We start from the raw sequence: 24,839 nt of genomic DNA on the forward strand, positions 1-24,839 counted from the left end.
CACCTCCCCTAGTAATACACGGAGGTTTTCCAGCTTAAATTTAAAATTTGAAATATCTGAATCCAGTTTGTTTGGATCAGAACCGTCACCCGCAGAATGAAGCTCTCCGTCCTCATGTTCTGCAAATTGTGACGCAGTGTCTGACATGGCCCTAATATTATCAGCGCACTCTGTTCTCACCCCAGAGTGATCACGCTTACCTCTTAGTTCTGGTAATTTAGCCAAAACTTCAGTCATAACAGTAGCCATATCCTGTAATGTGATTTGTAATGGCCGCCCAGATGTACTCGGCGCTACAATATCACACACCTCCCGAGCGGGAGATGCAGGTACTGACACGTGAGGCGAGTTAGTCGGCATAACTCTCCCCTCGTTGTTTGGTGAAATATGTTCAATTTGTACAGATTGACTTTTATTTAAAGTAGCATCAATGCAGTTAGTACATAAATTTCTATTGGGCTCCACTTTGGCTTTAGCACATATAGCACAGATATCTTCCTCTGAATCAGACATGTTTAACACACTAGCAAATAAACTAGCAACTTGGAAATACTTTTCAAGTAATTTACTATAATATGAAAACGTACTGTGCCTATAAGAAGCACAGAAAAAGTTATGACAGTTGAAAATTAATAAACTGAAAAGTTATAGCATCAAATCTTTGTAAAAAACACAATTTTAGCAAAGGATTGCTCCCATTAGCAAAGGATAACTAACCCTGATAGCTAACAGTGAGAGAGATCAGTAAACTGTCATAAATTAAATAAAACGACTGCCAAGTGGAAAAAAATAGTGCCCAAAACATTTTTTCACCCAGTACCTCAGAAAATTAAACGATTTTACATGCCATCAAAAAACGTTTAACATTAATAAATTGAGTGTTATTAAAAAGCCTGTTGCTAGTCCCTGCAAATTAGGCTAAAGTTTTATGCATACAGTATAATTCCAGTGAAGTGCCATTCCCCAGAATACTGAAGTGTAAAATATACATACATGACAGCCTGATACCAGTTGCTGCTACTGCATTTAAGGCTGAGTTTACATTATATCGGTATGGCAGAATTTTCTCATCAATTCCATTGTCAGAAAATAATAAGCTGCTACATACCTCTTTGCAGATTAATCTGCCCGCTGTCCCCTGATCTGAAGTTTACCTCTCCTCAGATGGCCGAGAAACAGCAATATGATCTTAACTACTCCGGCTAAAATCATAGAAAAACTCAGGTAGATTCTTCTTCAAATTCTACCAGAGAAGGAATAACACACTCCGGTGCTATTATAAAATAACAAACTTTTGATTGAAGGTATGAAACTAAGTATAATCACCACAGTCCTCTCACACATCCTATCTATTCGTTGGGTGCAAGAGAATGACTGGTAATGGCAGTTAGGGGAGGAGCTATATAGCAGCTCTGCTGGGTGAATCCTCTTGCACTTCCTGTTGGGGAGGAGTTAATATCCCATAAGTAACGGATGATCCGTGGACTGGATACACTTAACAAGAGAAATGTGACATTTCAAGCTCAGATTATGAGTATAATACAGGCTGCAAATAAACTAGCGTGTTCCACATTTATATCTATAAGCCGTTAGCAAACTCAAAGTGGTGGGTATGGGTAAATGGATGACGAAAATTGGTTTTTATTCAGTCTACAGTTAGTCTCCAGTTTTTACCAGAGGGCCACTTTAGGTTAATGTTGCAAGGGGGAAACCTCCCCGGGTCCCATAGTGACCGCCATTGCTCAAGAAGATAGGAGGAAAGTATCTCAGCCGTCAAGTTGAGTTCTGAACTTCCACAACGCAAATTGGGGCCTTTGTTTCCCAGAGCCGTAAGTAGCTCCACAGCCTGTTTTCTCTCAGCCCCAGTTACAAGTAGATGGGGATGTATGCTCTTGCCTCCGCAACACATATGTGGGGACTCAAGAGCCATGGATCTCATGCGGGACCTCCACCCCTTCTCCGCGGCAGTTCCAGCTGTCGCCAAGGCACCATATGGAGAAGCCATCTCCCTTGTTGGAACCGGACATGCCGCAACTCTCTCCTCATGAACAGTTCTGATCAGAGTCCCAAACAAAGGCGACGCCGTATCACAGATCCGTACTCCTGAGGTTGTGTGGCTTTCCGGCTGTAATTTCAGGGTGAGTAGAAATTTTTGACCTGCTAACCTGGCACCACTCATCCAGTAATCAGGAGGGGAGGATTTTATCTAAGGCAGACCTAGCTTAGAGGACATAGGCCTACGATCAGGTTCCCTTCTTGATCTAAGTATCGTCTGTGGGGAGTCTTTATTAGATCGCGCTGCAAAGAAAAACAGAATTTATGTTTACCTGATAAATTACTTTCTCCAACGGTGTGTCCGGTCCACGGCGTCATCCTTACTTGTGGGATATTCTCTTCCCCAACAGGAAATGGGCAAAGAGCCCAGCAAAGCTGGTCACATGATCCCTCCTAGGCTCCGCCTACCCCAGTCATTCGACCGACGTTAAGGAGGAATATTTGCATAGGAGAAACCATATGTTACCGTGGTGACTGTAGTTAAAGAAAATAAATTATCAGACCTGATTAAAAAAACCAGGGCGGGCCGTGGACCGGACACAACCGTTGTGAAAGTAATTTATCAGGTAAAACATAAATTCTGTTTTCTCCAACATTGGTGTGTCCGGTCCACGGCGTCATCCTTACTTGTGGGAACCAATACCAAGCTTTAGGACACGGATGAAGGGAGGGAGCAAATCAGGTCACCTAAATGGAAGGCACCACGGCTTGCAAAACCTTTCTCCCAAAAATAGCCTCAGAAGAAGCAAAAGTATCAAATTTGTAAAATTTAGAAAAAGTGTGCAGTGAAGACCAAGCTCGCTGCCTTACATATCTGATCAACAGAAGCCTCGTTCTTGAAGGCCATGTGGGAAGCCACATCCCTAGTGGAGTGAGCTGTGATTCTTTCAGGAGGCTGCCGTCCGGCAGTCTCATAAGCCAATCGGATAATGCTTTTAATCCAGAAGGAGAGAGAGGTAGAAGTTGCTTTTGACCTCTCCCTCGTTACCAGAATAAACAACAAACAAAGACAAAGTTTGTCTGAAATCCTTAGAAGCTGCTAAGTAAAATTTGAGAGCACGAACTACATCCAAGTTGTGCAACAAACGTTCCTTCTTTGAAACTGGATTAGGACACAAAAGAAAGCACAACATCTCCTGGTTATAGGTTTTTGTTGAAACAACTTTTGGAAGAAAACCAGGTTTAGTACGCAAAACCACCTTATCTGCATGGAACACCAGATTAAGGAGAAGAACCACTGCAGAGCAGATAATTCTGAAACTCTTCTAGCAGAAGAAATTGCAACCAAAAACAAAACTTTCCAAGATAATAACATAATATCAACGGAATGTAAGGGTTCAAACGGAACCCCTGAAGAACTGAAAAGAACTAGGTTGAGACTCCAAGGAGGAGTCAAAATTTTGTAAACAGGCTTGATTCTAACCAGAAGCCTGAACAAAGGCTAGAACATCTGGCAACAGCTGCCAGCTTTTTGTGAAGTAACACAGACAAGGCAGAAATCTGTCCCATCAAGGAACTTGCAGATAATCCTTTTTTCCAATCCTTCTCGAAGGAAGGATAGACTCTTAGGAATCTTAACCTTGTCCCAGGGAATCCTGCAGATTCACACCAACAGATATACCAAATTATGTGGTAATTTTTCTGGTTACAGGCTTTCAGGGCCTGAACAAGAAGTATTAATAACAGAATCTGAGAACCCTCGCTTTGAATAAGATCAAGCGTTCAATCTCCAAGCAGTCAGCTGGATGTGGGTCGAACGGACCTAGAACAAGAAGGTCTCTCAAAGGTAGCTTCCATGGTGGAGCCGATGACATATTCACCAGATCTGCATACCAAGTCCTGCGTGGCCACGCAGGAGCTATCAAAATCACCGACGCCCTCATCCTGATTGATCCTGGCTACCAGCCTGGGGATGAGAGGAAACGGCGGGAACACATAAGCTAGTTTGAAGGTCCAAGGTGCTACTAGTGCAACCACTAGAGCCGCCTTGGGATCCCTGGATCTGTACCCGTAGTAAAGGAACTCTGAAGTTCTGACGAGAGAGGCCATCAGATCCATGTCTGGAATGCCCCACGGTTGAGTGACTTGGGCAAAGATTTCCGGATGGAGGTTCCACTCCCCCGGATGCAATGTCTGACGACTCAGAAAATCCGCTTCCCAATTTTCCACTCCTGGGATGTGGATAGCAGACAGGTGGCAGGAGTGAGACTCCGCCCATAGAATGATTTTGGTCACTTCTTCCATCGCTAGGGAACTCCTTGTTCCCCCCTGATGGTTGATGTATGAACTTGGCCCTCGCTAGCTGAGGCCAAGCTTTGAGAGCATTGAATATCGCTCTCAGTTCCAGAATATTTATCGGTAGAAGAGATTCTACCCGAGACCAAAGACCCTGAGCTTTCAGGGATCCCCAGACCGCGCCCCAGCCCATCAGACTGGCGTCGGTCGTGACAATGACCCACTCTGGTCTGCGGAAGGTCATCCCTTGTGACAGGTTGTCCAGGGACAGCCACCAACGGAATGAATCTCTGGTCCTCTGATTTACTTGTATCTTCGGAGACAAGTCTGAATAGTCCCCATTCCACTGACTGAGCATGAACAGTTGTAATGGTCTTAGATGAATGCGCACAAAAGGAACTATGTCCATTGCCGCTACCATCAAACCTATCACTTCCATGCACTGCGCTATGGAAGGAGAGGAACGGAATGAAGTATCCGACAAGAGTCTAGAAGTTTTGTTTTTCTGGCTTCTGTCAGAAAAATCCTCATTTCTAAGGAGTCTATTATAGTTCCCAAGAAGGGAACCCTCGTTGACGGAGATAGAGAACTCCTTTTCCACGTTCACTTTCCATCCGTGAGATCTGAGAAAGGCCAGGACAATGTCCGTGTGAGCCTTTACTTGAGAAGGGGACGACGCTCGAATCAGATTGTCGTCCAAGTAAGGTACTACAGCAATGCCCCTTGGTCTTAGCACCGCCAGAAGGGACCCTAGTACCTATGAGAAAATCCTAGAAGCAGTGGCTAATCCGAAAGAAAATGCCACGAACTGGAAATGCTTGTCCAGGAATGCAAACCTTAGGAAACCGATGATGTTCCTTGTGGATAGGAATAGTAGATACGCATCCTTGAAATCCACCTTGGTCATGAATTGACCTTCCTGGATGGAAGGAAGAAGTGTTCGAATGGTTTCCATCTTGAACGATGGAACCTTGAGAAACTTGTTCAAGATCTTGAGATCTAAGATTGGTCTGAACGTTCCCTCTTTTTTGGGAACTATGAACAGATTGGAGTAGAACCCCCATCCCTTGTTCTCCTAATGGAACAGGGTGAATCACTTCCCATTTTTAGCAGGTCTTCTACCCAATGTAAGAATGCCTGTCTTCTTATGTGGTCTGAAGACAACTGAGACCTGTGGAACCTCCCCCTTGGAGGAAGCCCCTTGAACTCCAGAGAATAACCTTGGGAGACTATTTCTAGCGCCCAAGGATCCAGAACATCTCTTGCCTGAGCGAAGAGAGAGAGGTCTGCCCCCCACCAGATCCGGTCCCGGATCGGGGGCCCCGCATTTCATGCTGTCTTGGTAGCAGTGGCAGGTTTCCTGGCCTGCTTTCCTTTGTTTCCAGCCTTGCATAGGTCTCCAGGCTGGATTGGCTTGAGAAGTATTACCTTCCTGCTTAGAGACGTAGCCCTTGGGGCTGATTCCGTTACTGCGAAAGGGACGAACTTAGGTTTATTTTTGGTCTTGAAAAGACCCTATCCTGAGGAAGGGCGTGGCCCTTGCCCCCATGAGTATCAGAGATAATCTCTTTCAAGTCAGGGCCAAAGATGTGTTTTCCCTTGAAAGGAATGTCAAGCAATTTGTTCTTGGAAGACGCTTTACCAAAGCGCTCTGCGCCGCAATAGCAAACCCAGAATTTTTTCGCCGCTAACCTAGCCAATTGCAAGGTGGCGTCTAGGGTGAAAGAATTAGCCCATTTAAGAGCACGAATTCTGTCCATAATCTCTCATAAGAAGAAGAATTACTAATAATCGCCTTTCCTAGCTCATCAAACTAGAAACACGCGGCTGCAGTGACAGGACAATGCATGCAATTGGTTGATAGAAGGGAACCTTGCTGAACAAAACATCTTTAGCAGACCTTCTAATTTTTTATCCATAGGATCTTGGAAAGCACAACTATCTTCTAGGGTATAGTGGCGCGCTTGTGTAGAGTAGAAACCGCCCCCTCGACCTTGGGGACTGTCTGCCATCAGTCCTTTCTGGGGTCGACTATAGGAAAACAATTTTAATAAATATGGGGGGAGGGTACTAAAGGTATACCGGGCCTGTCCCATTCTTTTACTAACAATGTACGCCACCCGCTTGGATATAGGAAAAGCATCGGGGGGCCCCGGGGCCTCTAAGAACTTTTCCATTTTACATATGTGGTTCTGGAATGACCAGATAATCACAATCATCCAAATTGGATAACACCTCCTTAAGCAGAGCGCGGAGAATGTTCCAACTTAAATTTAAAAGTAATCACATCAGGTTCAGCTTGTTGAGAAATGTTTCCTGAATCTGAAATTTCTCCTCAGACAAAACCTCCCTGGCCCCCTCAGACTGGGTAGGGGGCCCTTCAGAAACCATATCATCAGCGTTTCTCATGCTCTACAGAATTTTCTAAAACAGAGCAGTCGCGCTTTCGCTGATAAGTGGGCATATTGGCTAAAAATTTTTTGATAGAATTATCCATTACAGCCGTTAAATGTTGCATAGTAAGGAGTATTGGCGCACTAGATGTACTAGGGGGCCTCCTGTATGGGCAAGACTGGTGTAGACGAAGGAGGGGATGATGCAGTACCATGCTTACTCCCCTCACTTGAGGAATCATCTGGGCATCATTTTTACTAAATTTTTTTATGACATAAAATACATATAGTTAAATGAGAAGGAACCTTGGTTTCCCCACAGTCAGAACACAATCTATCTGGTAGTTCAGACATGTAAACAGGCATAAACTTGATAACAAAGCACAAAAAACGTTTTTAAAATAAAAACCGTTACTGTCACTTTAAATTTTAAACTAAACACACTTTTACTTACTGCAATTGCGAAAAAGTATGAAGGAATTGTTCAAAATTCACCAAAATTTCACCACAGTGTCTTAATGCCCTTAAAAGTATTGCACACCAAATTTTGGAAGCTTTAACCCTTAAAATAACGGAACCCGGAGCCGTTTTTATATTTAACCCTCCTTTACAGTCCCTGGAATCTGCATGCTGAGACCCAACCAAGCCCAAAGGGGAATACGATACCAAATGATGCCTTCAGAAAGACTTTTCAATGTATCAGAGCTCCACACACATGCAGCTGCATGCCATGCTGTCCTCAAAAACAAGTGCGCCATACCGGCGCGAAAATGAGGCTCTGACTATGATTAGGGAAAGCCCCTAAAGAATAAGGTGTCTAAAACAGTGCCTGCCGATATAATCATATCAAAATACCCAGAATAAATGATTCCTCAAGGCTAAATATGTGTTAATAATGAATCGATTTAGCCCAGAAAAAGTCTACAGTCTTAATAAGCCCTTGTGAAGCCCTTATTTACTATCTTAATAAACATGGCTTACCGGATCCCATAGGGAAAATGACAGCTTCCAGCATTACATCGTCTTGTTAGAATGTGTCATACCTCAAGCAGTAAGAGACTGCACACTGTTCCCCCAACTGAAGTTAATTGCTCTCAACAGTCCTGTGTGGAACAGCCATGGATTTTAGTTACGGTGCTAAAATCATTTTCCTCATACAAACAGAAATCTTCATCTCTTTTCTGTTTCTGAGTAAATAGTACATACCAGCACTATTTTAAAATAACAAACTCTTGATTGAATAATAAAAAACTACAGTTAAACACTAAAAAACTCTAAGCCATCTCCGTGGAGATGTTGCCTGTACAACGGCAAAGAGAATGACTGGGGTAGGCGGAGCCTAGGAGGGATCATGTGACCAGCTTTGCTGGGCTCTTTGCCATTTCCTGTTGGGGAAGAGAATATCCCACAAGTAAGGATGACGCCGTGGACCGGACACACCTATGTTGGAGAAAGGTTACTCAACTCTTCCCTCCAGGCTCTGGAAATAGACATATATGAGCTGGGTCATTCTTTGCTCTCACAAACAGGTTTGAGACAACGTAATGGCAAAGCATACTGAACAGAGGTCCTTTAAATAGTATGTGATGACATCACAATTCTGAGACTGCATCCTGTCTCACACTGATGATGTACAGCAGTCTGGCCATAAAAGGAAGTGCAGGAATTGAGCAGCATCACACAGTATGCCCCAGAGTGAGCAAGAGAGGTGAGTAAAATGGCTGCCAGCAGCACATGGCAAACAAAACAGGAAAAAACCCTGACACTACCGTTCCGGGAACTGAAAAGCACCACTAGTAATAGGAAGTAGTTCCTCAGCTCCTGTCAGACGATCCGATCGTCAATCACCAGCCACAAAGTCTAAACTCCAAGACTAACAAGAGCGGAGAGTCATCTGAGCGGGTTTAAGAAAAAGAAACGGCATCACAGGTATTACAAGCGCGCGTTTCTAATGGCTCAAAACGAAAGTAAAAGGGAAAAAAAAAATTTAAATCCCTTAACCCGTACAGAGCTGTATAAAGAAGGGGAAAATATTAAAAAACCCTTAATAACCCTTAATAACCCTTCAGCCAGTGTTAAATAAAGGGATACTCCAAGCATAGATTTTCATGAACCCCTTAAGTCTCTCTCAGTCACAGAAAACATACAAAGTGCCTGCAAAACTGCCCATTAATGTACCCTCAATAAAAAAAGGATAGACTATGTCCCAAAATTCAGTACCTAGAAGGCAAAGGCACTTACCTGTGGATCCAGCTGCAGGGCAGACAACAGCTACTTAGGAATGACGGGCACTCCATTCCCTGTCAGAGACCTGAAGGAAAAGAAAGAACAGAGTAACCAACCCTGGCTTTCTGCAAAGGAGTAGCAAAGGTGTTAGAAGTAAAGCAAAGACTACCTCACTGCCTTCTAACTGCTAAAAGCCACCACACTACTCTTACTAAAGAGACTGACGTGGACACAGCTAGACCCTAATCCTTGCTTGCAGGGAAAAGTACCCATTAAAGGATTAAACCCTTCTCAGACACACATCTTCGCCATCCTCCCGATCACAAAGGCAAAGAATGACTGGGGGTTATGGGTAAGGGAACTGACACTTAACAGCTCTGCTGGGGTGCTCGTTGCCTCCTCCTGCTGGCCAGGAGTTAAATTCCCACTAGTAATTGGAATGAAGTCGTGGACTCTCCATGCCATAGGAAAGAAAATGTATGCTCTATATAAATCATAAAAGTTTGGGTTTTATGTCCCTTTAAGGCTACATACAATTCACCACTTATACTGAAAGGTTTCTTGTGGATTAAGACCTCAACGGCTTATTTCTTGTTCTGATATATCCACTACTTTCTAATATTTATTGTTCCCTGGCATTATGATGTAGAATATGATGGTTGTGGAATACAAGAAATCACAGATTTGATAAAGTGGGCAATAGCTTCACCAAAACGTCGCAATGCTATTTTATTTTAGGAGTCTGGAGGATTCTAATCCTTTTTACACATTTATTCTTAAACGGTGGTCTAATTACAATCATTAAAGGGATATGAAACCCACATTTTTTCTTTCAGGATTCAGATAGAGCATGACATTTATGCAACTTTCTAATTTACTCCTATTACATTTTTCTTCGTTCTCTTGGTATGCTTTGTTGAATGAGCAACAACGCACTTCTGGTTTCTGACTGAACACGAGTGAGCCAATGACAATCGGTATATATATGCATCCACCAATCAGCAAGTAGAACCTAGGTTCTTTGCTGCTCCATAGATAAACCTTTCAGCAAAGGACAAGAGAAGGAAGCAAATTAAATAATATAAGTAAATTGGAAAGTTGTTTAAAATTGTATGCTCCATCTAAATCATGAAAGAAAATGTTTGGGTTTTATGTCCCTTTAATTTAGTTTGATGTTGTGGGGCTAAAAAACCCCAGGCAGTTATAAGCTAAAGCTCAAGGAATGAACAAAATGATGAGAAATCATTATTGCAGGGTGAATTAGACTGGTTATAAACGTAGCATTTATAACAGTACTCTGAGTCTCCAGGGGATTTAATGATCCCATGCAACATGCAGGTAGGTAGAAATCTTTCTAGCTACAGTAGGTTAAGAATATATAATATTGGTGCTAATGTGCTAAAGTTTGATATCAAACTCATCCCCCATAACAGGTGATTCTGTACCCAAAGCGTTAAATATATAACTTTGTAATAGGAAGTCAGAGCTACACGCATACAATGGAGATACAGTATTAATTTCTTCAGAAATACTCAAAGCTGCTTTTTATGAAGTTAACACGCTTTCTCTTTAGTGCTTTGTGGGGGGGTTTCCTGTTGAAGGATATCAACGTATGCTGCAAGTCATCAGACACCATTCTCACCATCAGTAACTTGTCCCTGTTGTCCAGTAGCAGTTTCTCTGTCTGTCTGTACGCTGTTGAAACCAACCGCTGAGCTTCCTGTAACATTGAATGAAGGATACTAGTAAGTTTAGTAAGATTATATAATATATTCCATTCAATAATTATATAATTATTTATATTATTATTACAGTATTTAAATATTCAATCCATTAATCTTTATTTCCATATACCAAAATAAAAGTTCTGAACAATAAGAAATAAGTTCTCATTTTGTGGTAGATATTGTTTCAATTTTACTTTTTCTTCATGTTATACCATTTTCTATGCAAACTAGTTTAGTATGTAGCCAAATTAGAAGACACATACTCTGATATATTTCTTAATGAATTAACTTACTTGGGTGCAATGCACATTACTTACACTTTATCAACAATAATAATAGGTAAGCTAGGTAGGCAGTCAGAGATTCCTCCAAGAGTAAACAGAAAATTAGGTGGAAGCAGCCTACCCAGTACTTGCCTCTCCAGTGGTATGGGCTTAGGCCACAATTTAAATATCGTAGGCCAGAGATTTACCACCTGGGTGCAGCTTCTTTTAGCCCAGTAATGCTTTTCACAGAGAAGAACTTTCCTGTAGTATATCAGTCTGATCCCGCCTATTACGGTCAGTCAAGCGCTGAAATACCAGGCAATTCCTCTCTGAACAAGGAACACAGCAACCCCAGACGATCATTTCATCCTTCATTGGGCCTCGTCAGTGAGGTGTAGCCATGTTCCTCTAAGCACACTGAGCAAGGAGTCCACGTCTGGTTTCCCCTTTTTCCCATAGGGAGACTAAATACACACAGAGAGAAGCACACTTACAGGAACGAACAACTGGCTCAATACTATTGTTAGCCTGTTCTATGGCGATTTACCACCTGGGTGCAGCTTCTTTTAGCCCAGTAATGCTTTTCACAGAGAAGAACTTTCCTGTAGTATATCAGTCTGATCCCGCCTATTACGGTCAGTCCAGCGCCGAAATACCAGGCAATTCCTCTCTGAACAAGGAACACATTTTTTCTTCTCAGCACCTGCTCAGATATCTATTAGCTACACAATATCCCAAAAGCAGTCTCAGACTAACCGTACACTTAAAGATTACCCCTTTCTTGACCAGGCTTTTAGACCCATATTTAACATATACTGCTGTAACCTAGGTCTTTGTGAAACATTCTATCTTATATATATTCTTATAGTCTAAGAGTTGCCTAAATCATTGCTAGACTCCCCATTACAACATAACTGAGTAAGGTAGGGTCCAAGAGCAGCCCTATAATTCCAGCTTAAGCCCCCGAATTTAGAAAAAGGAGGTTCCAATTTTATAGGACTTTCATGCCCCACCAGTGCTACCTACATCATAGGGCACATAAGTGGTACAATAATTAGTCCTCCATTAATGCTTTTAAAAAACACAAAATGGAGGTTTCAGAAATCCATGTTTGGTAAATTATCTTCCTTCTAATATATATCATTGTACTGTGTTCATCTGAAATCTTGTCATTTATACTATAGAATATTTATTGTATGTCTTTTTTTATGTTCTTGTCTTTCGCAAAACCTCAAAAAATTATTTAAAAATAAAATTAAAAAAAAAACAATGAATGATTAACCTATTAAACTCGAGATAATTATGAAATGAGTAGAAGGTGAACTATTTATGTATTTCTAATTGTATCTAACAAGGGCCAGATTACAAGTGGAGCGGTATTTAATGCTCCCGCTCGCATACTAACTCCGCTTTTTGTTCCATTTATTCATAAATACATATTTCTACATATATCTGATGGTATTTTGGTACAATATATATCTTTACATGAATATATATCTATACTTGAATATATATATATATATATATATCTATATATATATATATATATATATATCTATACTTGAATATATATATATATATATATATATATATATATATATATATATATATATATATATATATATATATATATATATATATATATATATATACATACACACACAGATTTATACATAGGAATATCTACTTCGAACATATTCCACTATGTGAAGAACATTGGAATCTGAAATACTTCCAGTAAATACACAGTTAAACACTTTATTAAATATGAATATTGCATAAATATGCGTTTACATGTTTTCCTCTATTTAACTGCGAAAGGCTCCAATGCACTTTTGTTTTATATTTTAGTGTTATATATTGAATTACTACATGTAAACAGTCCACATCAGTTTAAAATGAGATTGAAATTATGCCTAAAGGCCTACAGATCTACACCTGGATGCTACCATACCTAGACAATAGAGCAAGAGATTTTTAAAAAACAAAAGGAACCATGGTCCAGGATTCAGACAGCAGTAGGTGAAAAATATCATCAGTAAAAAATGAAAATGTTTAGGTGGTCAAGTTTACAGGCCATTAATAGAGTAGCTAAATGTTTAAATCTTTTATATATATATATATATATATATATATATATATATATATATATATATATATATATATATATATATATATATATATATATATATATATATAAATATAAATATAATACCGTCCAAATAACTGTGTTACCCTCCTAGGGACATCCGCCTGGGTGAAAACATGCAAAGTATAATCCTCCAAATAAGATGCACTCAGGTCTTTTTGCAAGGTGAAACAAAATCTTGTTTATTGATGAAACGTTTTCAGGGATATCTTCCCCTTCATCAGCAAGATTTTGATTCACCTTGCAAAAAGACCTGAGAGTGCATCTTATTTGGAGGATTATATATATATATTTAAAAAAAAAAACGCAAAGAAAAGCCCAACAACAATATCACTACGTTTCTTGCTCTAAACTTGTATCCCATATAATCCACTCACATAGTCCATCATATCTTGTAGCCCTTGACTGAATGGTCGTCTCCCTATGCCAGATGAGGATTCACTGTCCGGGAAAGATATCTGTCCAATGCTGGCACCATGCCATACGTTTCACCATGGCGTATGCCACCCGAGTCACCTTCCTCAGATCATCCTGGCTCCTACAATAAAAAAATAGCCTCTTTAACCCCTTTAATGACCACAATGTACCCTGTATGTCACTGGTCGTTAAGGGGTTTTTTCAGGCCATAATAGCACAAGTCTAGCAAGAACACGCTATTAATGCCCTCCCTCCAGCAGCTTTGTGGAATAGAGCAGTCTCAACGCTGGTGGCAAGGACCACGTTATAAAACAATCAAGTCCCAAAAAAAGGCAGCGACATACAGGGTACGTCGCTGGTACCTTAAGGGGTTTAAAAGGTTCAGCTAGACCGTACAAATTTCTCAGCAATTTCAGGTAGGTATAAAGCAGATCAATATTGTATACAAAGAGAAACATGTATATGCTAACGTACACCAGCAATACAAAACAAAATATACAAAATGATGCACATATTCAAACAGCAGATTCTTGCAAACAAAAGTATATTTTTTAATCAAACATTCTTGCAAGAATTTTTATTTATCCCTATACAATCTATATTATTTAAATAAAAATGCATCTATATTTAATCCTACTTTATTTACACAAAAACGTCTCACACATATACATTAAACATTATATTATGAAAGTTTGAGAGGGTAACACTTTTTTCCATACTAATAAATGTTGAAACATCCAGCTTTGTTTAGAACAGTGTTTCTCAACCACAGTCCTCAAGGTACCCCAACAGGCTGGTTTTCATTATAGCTGAACTAGAGCACAGGTGAAATAATCAGCTGATGGGTGAGAGCTGGTTAGAAACCATGGTTACTGATCAGCTGAATATTTCACCTATGCTCTAGTTCAGCTATAATGAAAACCTGCCTGTTGGGGGGGTACGTGAGGACAGTAGTTGAGAAACACTGGCTTAGGAATAAATGTATTCCTCATTTTTCAAACAAAAATGCGATGGAAAAACAGAATTTATGTTTACCTGATAAATTACTTTCTCCAACGTGTGTCCGGTCCACGGCGTCAATCCTTACTTGTGGGATATTCTCTTCCCCAACAGGAAATGGCAAAGAGCCCACAAAAGCTGGTCACATGATCCCTCCTAGGCTCCGCCTTCCCCAGTCATATCGACCGACGTAAAGGAGGAATATTTGCATAGGAGAAATCATATATACCGTGGTGACTGTAGTTAAAAAAAATAATTTATCAGACCCGATTAAAAGAAACCGAGGGCGGGGGCCGTGGAACCGGACACCACCGTTGGAGAAAGTAATTTATCAGGTAAACATAAATTCTGTTTTTCTCCAACATAGGTGTGTCCGTCCACGGCGTCATCCTTACTTGTGGGAACCAATACCAAAGCTTAGGACACGGATGATGGGAAGGGAGCAAATTAGGTCACCTAGATGGAAGCACCACGGCTTGCAAAACCTTTCTCCCAAAAATAGCCTCAGAAGAAGCAAAAGTATCAAATTTGTAAAATTTAGTAAAAGTGTGCAGTGAAGACCAAGTCGCTGCTTACAAATCTGATCAACAGAAGCCTCGTTCTTGAAGGCCCATGTGGAAGCCCGGCCCTAGTGGAATGAGCTGTGATCTTTCAGGAGGCTGCCGTCCGGGCAGTCTCGTAAGCCAATCTGATGATGCTTTTAAGCCAAAAAGAGAGAGAGGTAGAAGTTGCTTTTTGACTCTCCTTTTACCAGAATAAACAACAAACAAGGAAGATGTTTGTCTGAAATCCTTTGTAGCATCTAAATAGAATTTAGGAGCACGAACTACATCCAAATTGTGCAACAAACGTTCCTTCTTTGAAACTGGATTCGGACACAAAGAAGGCACGACTATCTCCTGGTTAATGTTTTTGTTAGAACAACTTTCGGAAGAAAACCAGGTTTAGTACGCAAAACCACCTTATCTGCATGGAACACCAGATAAGGAGGAGAACACTGCAGAGCAGATAACTCTGAAACTCTTCTAGCAGAAGAAATTGCAACCAAAAACAAAACTTTCCAAGATAATAACTTAATATCTGCGGAATGTAAGGGTTCAAACGGAACCCCCTGAAGAACTGAAAGAACTAAATTGAGACTCCAAGGAGGAGTCAAAGGTTTGTAAACAGGCTTGATTCTAACCAGAGCCTGAACAAAAGCTTGAACATCTGGCACAGCCGCCAGCTTTTTGTGAAGTAAAAACAGATAAAGCAGAAATCTGTCCCTTCAAAGAACTTGCAGATAATCCTTTCTCCAAACCTTCTTGAAGAAAGGATAGAATCTTAGGAATTTTTTATCTTGTTCCATGGGAATCCTTTAGATTCACACCAACAGATATATTTTTTCCATATTTTATGGCAAGATTTTTCTAGTTACAGGCTTCTGGCCTGAACAAGAGTATTCAATGACAGAATCTGAGAACCCTCGCTTTGATAAAATCAAGCGTTCAATCTCCAAGCAGTCAGTTGGAGTGAGGCCAGATTCGGATGTTCGAACGGACCCTTGAACAAGAAGGTCCCGTCTCAAAGGTAGCTTCCATGGTGGAGCCGATGACATATTCACCAGGTCTGCATACCAAGTCCTGCGTGGCCACGCAGGAGCTATCAAGATCACCGATGCCCTCTCCTGATTGATCCTGGCTACCAGCCTGGGGATGAGAGGAAACGGTGGGAATACATAAGCTAGGTTGAAGGTCCAAGGTGCTACTAGTGCATCTACTAGAGTCGCCTTGGGATCCCTGGATCTGGACCCGTAGCAAGGAACCTTGAAGTTCTGACGAGAGGCCATCAGATCCATGTCTGGAATGCCCCACAATTGAGTAATTTGGGCAAAGATTTCCGGATGGAGTTCCCACTCCCCCGGATGAAATGTCTGACGACTCAGAAAATCCGCTTCCCAATTTTCCACTCCTGGGATGTGGATTGCAGACAAGTGGCAGGAGTGAGGTCTCCGCCCATTGAATGATTTTGGTCACTTCTTCCATCGCCAGGAAACTCCTTGTTCCCCCCTGATGGTTGATATACGCAACAGTCGTCATGTTGTCCGATTGAAACCGTATGAATTTGGCCTTTGCTAGCTGAGGCCAAGCCTTGAGAGCATTGAATATCGCTCTCAGTTCCAGAATATTTATCGGGAGAAGAGATTCTTCCCGAGACCAAAGACCCTGAGCTTTCAGGAGTTCCCAGACCGCGCCCCAGCCCACCAGACTGGCGTCGGTCTTGACAATGACCCACTCTGGTCTGCGGAAGCTCATCCCCTGTGACAGGTTGTCCAGGGTCAGCCACCAACGGAGTGAATCTCTGGTCCTCTGATCTACTTGTATCGTCGGAGACAAGTCTGTATAATCCCCCATTCCACTGACTGAGCATGCACAGTTGTAATGGTCTCAGATGAATTCGCGCAAAAGGAACTATGTCCATTGCCGCGACCATCAAACCTATTACTTCCATGCACTGCGCTATGGAAGGAAGAGGAACAGAATGAAGTACTTGACAAGAGCTTAGAAGTTTTGATTTTCTGGCCTCTGTCAGAAAAATCCTCATTTCTAAGGAGTCTATTATTGTTCCCAAGAAGGGAACTCTGTTGACGGAGATAGAGAACTTTTTTTCTACGTTCACTTTCCACCCGTGAGATCTGAGAAAGGCCAGGACAATGTCCGTATGAGCCTTTGCTTGTGGTAGGGACGACGCTTGAATCAGTATGTCGTCCAAGTAAGGTACTACTGCAATGCCCCTTGGTCGTAGCACCGCTAGAAGGGACCCTAGTACCTTTGTGAAAATTTTTGGAGCAGTGGCTAATCCGAATGGAAGTGCCACAAACTGGTAATGCTTGTCCAGAAAGGCGAACCTTAGGAACCGATGATGTTCCTTGTGGATAGGAATATGTAGATACGCATCCTTTAAATCCACCGTGGTCATGAATTGACCTTCCTGGATGGAAGGAAGAATTGTCCGAATGGTTTCCATTTTGAACGATGGAACCTTGAGAAACTTGTTTAGGATCTTGAGATCTAAGATTGGTCTGAATGTTCCCTCTTTTTTGGGAACTATGAACAGATTGGAGTAGAATCCCATCCCTTGTTCTCCTAATGGAACAGGATGAATCACTCCCATTTTTAACAGGTCTTCTACACAATGTAAGAATGCCTGTCTTTGGGGAAGCCCCTTGAATTCCAGAAGATAACCTTGGGAGACTATTTCTAGCGCCCAAGGATCCAGAACATCTCTTGCCCAAGCCTGAGCGAAGAGAGAAAGTCTGCCCCCCACCAGATCCGGACCCGGATCGGGGGCCAACATCTCATGCTGTCTTGGTAGCAGTGGCAGGTTTCTTGGCCTGCTTACCTTTGTTCCAGCCTTGCATTGGCCTCCAGGCTGGCTTGGCTTGAGAAGTATTACCGTCTTGCTTAGAGGATGTAGCACTTGGGGCTGGTCCGTTTCTGCGAAAGGGACGAAAATGTGGTTTATTTTTAGCCTTGAAAGACCTATCCTGAGGAAGGGCGTGGCCCTTACCCCCAGTGATATCAGAAATAATCTCTTTCAAGTCAGGGCCAAACAGCGTTTTCCCCTTGAAAGGAATGTTAAGCAATTTGTTCTTGGAAGACGCATCCGCTGACCAAGATTTTAGCCAAAGCGCTCTGCGCGCCACAATAGCAAACCCAGAATTTTTCGCCGCTAATCTAGCCAATTGCAAAGGGGCGTCTAAAGTAAAAGAGTTAGCCAATTTGAGAGCATGAATTCTGTCCATAATCTCCTCATAAGAAGAATCTTTATTGAGCGACTTTTCTAGTTCATCGAACCAGAAACACGCTGCTGTAGTGACAGGAACAATGCATGAAATTGGTTGTAGAAGGTAACCTTGCTGAACAAACATCTTTTTAAGCAAACCCTCTAATTTGTTATCCATAGGATCTTTGAAAGCACAACTATCTTCTATAGGGATAGTAGTGTGTTTGTTTAGAGTAGAAACCGCCCCCTCGACCTTGGGGACTGTCTGCCATAAGTCCTTTCTGGGGTCGACCATAGGAAACAATTTCTTAAAAATAGGGGGAGGGACAAAAGGTATGCCGGGCCTTTCCCATTCTTGGTTTACAATGTCCGCCACCCGCTTGGGTATAGGAAAAGCTTCGGGGGGCCCCGGGACCTCTAGGAACTTGTCCATCTTACATAATTTCTCTGGAATGACCAAATTCTCACAATCATCCAGAGTAGATAACACCTCCTTAAGCAGAGCGCGGAGATGTTCCAATTTAAATTTGAATGTAATCACATCAGGTTCAGCTTGTTGAGAAATTTTCCCTGAATCTGAAATTTCTCCCTCAGACAAAACCTCCCTGGCCCCCTCAGACTGGTGTAGGGGCCCTTCAGAACCAATATCATCAGCGTCCTCATGCTCTTCAGTATTTTCTAAAACAGAGCAGTCGCGCTTTCGCTGATAAGTGGGCATTTTGGCTAAAATGTTTTTGATAGAATTATCCATTACAGCCGTTAATTGTTGCATAGTAAGGAGTATTGGCGCGCTAGATGTACTAGGGGCCTCCTGTGTGGGCAAGACTGGCGTAGACGAAGGAGGGGATGATTGCAGTACCATGCTTACTCCCCTCACTTGAGGAATCATCTTGGGCATCATTTTCTCTAAATTTGTGTCACATAAATCACATCTAATTAAATGAGAAGGAACCTTGGCTTCCCCACATACAGAACACAGTCTATCTGATAGTTCAGACATGTTAAACAGGCATAAACTTGATAACAAAGTACAAAAAACGTTTTAAAATAAAACCGTTACTGTCACTTTAAATTTTAAACCTGAACACACTTTATTACTGAAAATGTGAAAAAGTATGAAGGAATTGTTCAAAATTCACCAAAATTTCACCACAGTGTCTTAAAGCCTTAAAAGTATTGCACACCAAATTTAAAAGCTTTAACTCTTAAAATAACTGAACCGGAGCCGTTTTTATATTTAACCCCTATACAGTCCCTGGTATCTGCTTTGCTGAGACCCAACCAAGCCCAAAGAGGAATACGATACCAAATGACGCCTTCAGTAAGCTTTTTCTATGTATCAGAGCTCCTCACACATGCATCTGCATGTCTTGCTTCCCAAAAACAACTACACAATAGAGGCGCGAAAATGAGGCTCTGCCTATGATTAGAGAAGGCCCCCCAGTGAAAAAGGTGTCCCAATACAGTGCCTGCCGTTTTTTTTTACATAATTCCCAAGAATAAAATAACTCCTCAAAGCTATGAAGTATTAAAAATGCTTATATATCAATCGTTTTAGCCCAGAAAATGTCTACCAGTCTTAAAAGCCCTTGTGAAGCCCTTTATTCTTATTTAATAAAAATGGCTTACCGGATCCCATAGGGAAAATGACAGCTTCCAGCATTACCAAGTCTTGTTAGAAATGTGTCATACCTCAAGCAGCAAAGTCTGCTCACTGTTTCCCCCAACTGAAGTTAATTCCTCTCAACAGTCCTGTGTGGAAAACATAATTTATGCTTACCTGATAAATTCCTTTCTTCTGTTGTGTGATCAGTCCACGGGTCATCATTACTTCTGGGATATAACTCCTCCCCAACAGGAAATGCAAGAGGATTCACCCAGCAGAGCTGCATATAGCTCCTCCCCTCTACGTCACTCCCAGTCATTCGACCAAGAATCAACGAGAAAGGAGAAACCAAGGGTGAAGTGGTGACTGGAGTATAATTTAAAAAATATCAACCTGCCTTAAAAAACAGGGCGGGCCGTGGACTGATCACACAACAGAAGAAAGGAATTTATCAGGTAAGCATAAATTATGTTTTCTTCTGTTATTTGTGTTCAGTCCACGGGTCATCATTAATTATGGGATACCAAAACCAAAGCAAAAGTACAGCGGATGACGGGAGGGATAGGCAGGCTCATTATACAGAAGGAACCACTGCCTGAAGAACCTTTCTCCCAAAAATAGCCTCCGAAGAAGCAAAGTGTCAAATTTGTAAAATTTGGAAAAAGTATGAAGCGAAGACCAAGTTGCAGCCTTGCAAATCTGTTCAACAGAGGCCTCATTCTTAAAGGCCCAAGTGGAAGCCACAGCTCTAGTAGAATGAGCTGTAATTCTTTCAGGAGGCTGCTGTCCAGCAGTCTCATAGGCTAAACGAATTATGCTACGAAGCCAGAAGGAGAGAGAGGTAGCCGAAGCCTTATGACCTCTCCTCTGACCAGAGTACACGACAAACAGGGAAGACGTTTGTCGAAAATCCTTAGTTGCCTGCAAGTAGAACTTGAGGGCACGAACTACATCTAGATTGTGTAGAAGACGTTCCTTCTTTGAAGAAGGATTCGGGCACAGAGAAGGAACCACGATCTCTTGATTGATGTTCCTGTTAGTGACTACCTTAGGTAAGAACCCAGGTTTAGTACGCAGAACTACCTTATCTGAATGAAAAATCAAATAAGGAGAATCACAATGTAAAGCTGATAACTCAGAGACTCTCCGAGCCGAAGAAATAGCCATTAAAAATAACACTTTCCAAGATAACAACTTTATATCAATGGAATGAAGGGGTTCAAACGGAACTCCTTGTAGAACGTTAAGAACAAGGTTTAAACTCCATGGCGGAGCAACAGTTTTAAATACAGGCTTGATTCTAGCTAAAGCCTGACAAAAGGCCTGGACGTCTGGATTTTCTGATAGACGCCTGTGCAACAAGATGGACAGAGCTGAGATCTGTCCCTTTAATGAACTAGCCGATAAACCCTTTTCTAAACCTTCTTGTAGAAAGGACAATATCCTAGGAATCCTAACCTTACTCCAGGAGTAACCTTTGGATTCGCACCAGTATAGGTATTTACGCCATATCTTATGGTAAATTCTTCTGGTAACAGGCTTCCTAGCCTGTATCAGGGTATCAATAACCGACTCAGAAAAACCATGTTTTGATAAAATCAAGCGTTCAATTTCCAAGCAGTCAGCTTCAGAGAAGTTAGATTTGATGTTTGAATGGACCCTGTATCAGAAGGTCCTGTCTTAGAGGTAGAGACCAAGGCGGACAGGATGACATGTCCACTAGATCTGCATACCAAGTCCTGCGTGGCCACGCAGGCGCTATTAGAATCACTGATGCTCTCCCCTGTTTGATTTTGGCAATCAATCGAGGAAGCAGCGGGAAGGGTGGAAACACATAAGCCATCCCGAATTTCCAAGGTGCTGTCAAGGCATCTATCAGAACCGCTCCCGGATCCCTGGATCTGGACCCGTAGCGAGGAAGTTTGGCGTTCTGGCGAGACGCCATGAGATCTATCTCTGGTTTGCCCCAACGTCGAAGTATTTGGGCAAAGACCTCCGGATGAAGTTCCCACTCCCCCGGATGAAAAGTCTGGCGACTCAAGAAATCCGCCTCCCAGTTCTCCACTCCCGGGATGTGGATTGCTGACAGGTGGCAAGAGTGAGACTCTGCCCAGCGAATTATCTTTGATACTTCCATCATTGCTAGGGAGCTTCTTGTCCCTCCTTGATGGTTGATGTAAGCTACAGTCGTGATGTTGTCCGACTGAAACCTGATGAACCCCCGAGTTCTTAACTGGGGCCAAGCCAGAAGGGCATTGAGAACTGCTCTCAATTCCAGAATGTTTATTGGTAGGAGACTTTCCTCCTGATTCCATTGTCCCTGAGCCTTCAGAGAATTCCAGACAGCGCCCCAACCTAGTAGGCTGGCGTCTGTTGTTACAATTGTCCAGTCCGGCCTGCTGAATGGCATCCCCCTGGACAGATGTGGCCGAGAAAGCCACCATAGAAGAGAGTTTCTGGTCTCTTGATCCAGATTCAGAGTAGGGGACAAGTCTGAGTAATCCCCATTCCACTGACTCAGCATGCACAATTGCAGCGGTCTGAGATGTAGACGTGCAAAGGGTACTATGTCCATTGCTGCTACCATTAAGCCGATCACCTCCATGCATTGAGCTACTGACGGGAGTTGAATGGAATGAAGGACACGGCATGCATTTAGAAGCTTTGTTAATCTGTCTTCTGTCAGATAAATCTTCATTTCTACAGAATCTATCAGAGTCCCCAAGAATGGAACTCTTGTGAGAGGAAAGAGAGAACTCTTCTTTTCGTTCACTTTCCATCCATGCGACCTTAGAAATGCCAGAACTAACTCTGTATGAGACTTGGCAGTTTGAAAGCTTGAAGCTTGTATCAGAATGTCGTCTAGGTACGGAGCTACCGAAATTCCTCGCGGTCTTAGTACCGCCAGAAGGGCACCCAGAACCTTTGTGAAGATTCTTGGAGCCGTAGCCAATCCGAATGGAAGAGCTACAAACTGGTAATGCCTGTCTAAGAAGGCAAACCTTAGATACCGGTAATGATCTTTGTGAATCGGTATGTGAAGGTAAGCATCCTTTAAATCCACTGTAGTCATGTACTGACCCTTTTGGATCATGGGTAAGATTGTCCGAATAGTTTCCATTTTGAACGATGGAACTCTTAGGAATTTGTTTAGGATCTTTAAATCCAAGATTGGCCTGAAAGTTCCCTCTTTTTTGGGAACCACAAACAGGTTTGAGTAAAACCCTTGTCCTTGTTCCGACCCGCGGAACCGGATGGATCACTCCCATTAATAACAGATCTTGTACACAGCGTAGAAACGCTTCTTTCTTTATCTGGTTTGTTGACAACCTTGACAGATGAAATCTCCCTCTTGGGGGAGAGAATTTGAAGTCTAGAAGGTATCCCTGAGATATGATCTCTAACGCCCAGGGATCCTGAACATCTCTTGCCCAAGCCTGGGCGAAGAGAGAGAGTCTGCCCCCCACTAGATCCGGTCCCGGATCGGGGGCCCTCGATTCATGTTGTCTTAGGGGCAGCAGCAGGTTTCCTGGCCTGCTTGCCCTTGTTCCAGGACTGGTTAGGTTTCCAGCCTTGTCTGTAACGAGCAACGGCTCCTTCCTGTTTTGGAGCAGTGGAAGTTGGTGCTGCTCCTGCTTTGAAATTCCGAAAGGGACGAAAATTAGACTGTCTAGCCTTAGCTTTGGCTTTGTCTTGAGGCAGGGCGTGGCCCTTACCTCCTGTAATGTCAGCGATAATTTCTTTCAAACCGGGCCCAAATAAAGTTTGCCCTTTGAAAGGTATATTAAGTAATTTGGACTTAGAAGTTACATCAGCTGACCAGGATTTTAGCCACAGCGCCCTACGTGCCTGAATGGCGAATCCTGAGTTCTTAGCCGTAAGTTTGGTTAAATGTACTACGGCCTCCGAAATGAATGAATTAGCTAGTTTAAGGACTCTAAGCCTGTCCGTAATGTCGTCCAGCGTAGCTGAACTAAGGTTCTCTTCCAGAGACTCCATCCAAAATGCTGCTGCAGCCGTAATCGGCGCGATGCATGCAAGGGGTTGCAATATAAAACCTTGTTGAACAAACATTTTCTTAAGGTAACCCTCTAATTTTTTATCCATTGGATCTGAAAAAGCACAGCTATCCTCCACCGGGATAGTGGTACGCTTAGCTAAAGTAGAAACTGCTCCCTCCACCTTAGGGACCGTTTGCCATAAGTCCCGTGTGGTGGCGTCTATTGGAAACATCTTTCTAAATATTGGAGGGGGTGAGAACGGCACACCGGGTCTATCCCACTCCTTAGTAACAATTTCAGTTAGTCTCTTAGGTATAGGAAAAACATCAGTACTCGCCGGTACCGGCTACCGCAAAGTATTTATCCAACCTACACAATTTCTCTGGTATTGCAACAGTGTTACAATCATTAAGAGCCGCTAAAACCTCCCCTAGTAATACACGGAGGTTCTCCAATTTAAATTTAAAATTTGAAATATCTGAATCCAATCTGTTTGGATCAGAACAGTCACCCACAGAATGAAGCTCTCCGTCCTCATGCTCTGCAAGCTGTGACGCAGTATCCGACATGGCTCTAGTATTATCAGCGCACTCTGTTCTCACCCCAGAGTGATCACGCTTGCCCCTTAGTTCTGGTAATTTAGCCAAAACTTCAGTCATAACAGTAGCCATATCTTGTAATGTTATCTGTAATGGCCGCCCAGATGTACTAGGCGTCACAATATCACGCACCTCCCGGGCGGGAGATGCAGGTACTGACACGTGAGGCGAGTTAGTCGGCATAACTCTCCCCTCGCTGTTTGGTGAAATTTGTTCAATTTGTACAGATTGGCTTTTATTTAAAGTAGCATCAATACAGTTAGTACATAAATTTCTATTGGGCTCCACCTTGGCATTGGAACAAATGACACAGGTATCTTCCTCTGAATCAGACATGTTTAACACACTAGCAAATAAACTTGCAACTTGGTTACAATCTTATTTAACAAAAACGTACTGTG

The 24,839-nt window shown here is 42.3% G+C and overlaps 1 protein-coding gene across 1 annotated transcript in view; it reads right to left on the reverse strand.

Moving 5' to 3' along the window:
• Positions 1 to 24,839, reverse strand: part of SPG7 (SPG7 matrix AAA peptidase subunit, paraplegin) — a 115,958-nt gene that overhangs the window by 21,471 nt on the left and 69,648 nt on the right. The window contains 3 exon segments of the mRNA XM_053689791.1: positions 10,552 to 10,629; positions 13,429 to 13,525; positions 13,527 to 13,586. Coding sequence (XP_053545766.1) covers positions 10,552 to 10,629; positions 13,429 to 13,525; positions 13,527 to 13,586 — 235 coding nt within the window.

This window comes from Bombina bombina, chromosome 1, assembly GCF_027579735.1.
Source record: "Bombina bombina isolate aBomBom1 chromosome 1, aBomBom1.pri, whole genome shotgun sequence".
Classification (NCBI taxonomy): Eukaryota; Metazoa; Chordata; class Amphibia; order Anura; family Bombinatoridae; genus Bombina; species Bombina bombina.